This window comes from Lotus japonicus, chromosome 5, assembly GCF_012489685.1.
Source record: "Lotus japonicus ecotype B-129 chromosome 5, LjGifu_v1.2".
In the NCBI taxonomy this organism is placed as follows: domain Eukaryota; kingdom Viridiplantae; phylum Streptophyta; class Magnoliopsida; order Fabales; family Fabaceae; genus Lotus; species Lotus japonicus.
In genome coordinates, this window is record NC_080045.1 from 57,463,791 (window position 1) to 57,466,389 (window position 2,599).

Genomic DNA, 2,599 nt, shown 5'->3' on the forward strand with positions numbered 1-2,599 from the left:
TCATGCAATTAATATATCTAAATCCTTTGAAGCCCTTGGAAAGCCAGGTACAAATTGTGCTATAATTCCACGTCGTATTTCCTCATTTTCATCCTTCATCAAATATATATTCATCTCTTTCAAAGAACTTCCAAGTCCGATCAAATAAAAGCAAGCCTTAAATTCATCCAAACTTCCCGTACAACCTTTGATCTCCACAACCTCTAAAGTTTTTGCCAAACATTCAGGCGTTTGCAACATAGGCCTTTCCCAGAATTTTTGAAGGTCAATATTGTAAGGAGGTTCATAGTCCTGTAACATGCACAGAAGAGTGATAAATGTGTGATATGAGTCAATATTATTAGAAAGCGATGGAAAAAAAATAGATACAAAATTTAAATAATTGACTCACATTGTATATTACTCGCGGGCCTATCTCCAGTGTGAGCTTCTCCAACCAAGGACAACTTTCCAAAAGGAACGTAAAACCGTATAATTCATTAGGATGCATTTGAGTCTTCAAAATCAAATGCCTCACATTCAAGCCATGCCGTATTTTATCTTCTCCAAATGGAATAGCCTTCAATTTTTCATGCATAACAAGAAACACATATTCACAAGTAAGAACCGAGAACCGAGAAATGTATTTCTAACCATAACAGAAACATTCATAAGCAAATTAAAACAATCCATTCAAAAAGATGATGATGCTACTTTGAAAATTGTGTGTATATGATATGATATAAGTCACATCTATGATTAACATGGGATCAAAAAATGTGAAAGACAGCAAGCATGTCATGGTAATAAGATTAGAAGAAATTATGGGAGGGAAGAGAAGAATATAAGATTACCTGAAGTAAGACACTACACACAGTTAACACCCGGACATGGTAGAAATCGCTCAGTATGGTGTAGAGTTCATCAGCATATTCATTGAAATTAGGCTCGAACTCATAGGGGAAATCTATTTCTACCTCTTCCATGACCTCTCGTTTTATGTTGATATCTGAATTCCATACACCTCCCGAGTACTTGAAGAACACAAGATTTGGAGCATCGAAAAAGATGTCTGTATACTCAAATTGACACTTGTCAATCACTAACCTTTTCAATCCAATCTTTTCATCTCCCATGTTAAAGCTTTCTAATTCCCCACACTTCTTCAAGCTTAAGTTCTGAAGAGTCTTACAACTGTAAAGCAAAGTTCGAAGAGTGGTTACACTAATTTCAATCCAGCCCAAGGAAATCTCTTTTAGCGACCGAAACTTAAGCATGTGAGGCATGGAAAAACCGCATGAGTATAGTTTCAAGGACTCAAGCAATGACCCAAGGTCGTAGACATGTTGTGGCAATTGCATCAAAGCAGTATGCTCATCCATGGTATTCTCTTTCCAGTTTGGGTCAGAGAAATCAAGCCTCAAATCTTTCACCCCACGTTGTGTCGCGAAAGCAAAACAATGCTCTATGATTTCACGGCAACTCTCAGGGTGAGAGACCTTGAGAGAGAACTTGTCCACAAATTGGTTTCTGTTGTGTGAGATCCAATAAGTGATAGAGTTGAGGAAATTCCTTCTATGAGCTTCTTTGGATTCATCAAACTCATCGGGTTTCTCGAAGAAGAGTTCGTCGAACTCCACATCAATCATCTTTGTCTTACGCCATGTTTCAAACCACTGTTTGGAGAGGATTGAAGTCCTTGCCGCTTCTTTGTAGGGAAGCAAGGAGATGATGGAGAGATGAAGGGATTCTGGAAATGAAGAGAACATGTCCAGGTTCTTTGCCATGGCTACGATGGTTAATAATATTGTGAACAATATAATATGTACGGTTTTTGTGAATGGAGAATCATGTTAATTGTGATGACTCTTTTATAGATGAAAATGGGGTGCAAGTTGAAGGTAAAAATGTGCACTTTTGGAGGAAAAGGAAACGCTTGTGTTGTCAAAGATTTTTGGTCAAGTCTTGTCCCTTCAAAGAAATGTTGTAATGGCTGGTCAATTTTATTTTCTTTTATGGTTATTTTTTTAATAATTTAATTTATGGTTAATCAGGCAGATTTTGTTTTACTTTTTTTCGCACCAAATTAATTTAGTCTTCCATCTTATTAGTAATTGATATAGTCAAAATATATATATATATATATTCTATTTTTATTTTTTTCCACAATGGTTTTATTAATCCATGAGAATATAGGTGGCTAATACTAATAGGATCGGATAACTATCCAAATGCAAATGAATAGGGATAGCCATCAAATTAATGCAAATGAATAAGGATCCATATATAAACCATTAGTTTTTTGGGTCAGATTTAATAGTAGAATATTAGACGGATAAGTATTTTCCCTTAAAACAGAAACCGCATTATGATATCATAAACGATGAGTTTTTTTACTAAAAAAATTAAATTCACAATTTATATACTTTCTAATGTAAAAAAATTAATTTTGTAAAAAAAACAATTATTTTAACAACAATTTGTTTTATCTTCTATAAAAGTATATGAAACATTAATTATTAATTAACTTAGGTTTCAAAAAACCATTAATTAACAAAGAAAATAATTATTACAAATAGTTAATGGTAAAAAAAAATTTCTTACAATTTACATTAATACT

At 33.7% G+C, this 2,599-nt stretch overlaps 1 protein-coding gene across 1 annotated transcript; it reads right to left on the reverse strand.

Moving 5' to 3' along the window:
* On the reverse strand, nt 1-1,766 carry LOC130719854 (putative F-box/LRR-repeat protein At1g56400). Its single transcript, XM_057570457.1, has 3 exons — nt 834-1,766; nt 392-628; nt 1-291 (listed from the first exon to the last, which is right to left on the reverse strand). The coding sequence occupies exons 1-3, from the start codon at nt 1,764-1,766 to the stop codon at nt 1-3; spliced, it is 1,461 nt and encodes a 486-aa protein (XP_057426440.1).
* Nucleotides 1,767-2,599: the final 833 nt, after the last annotated feature.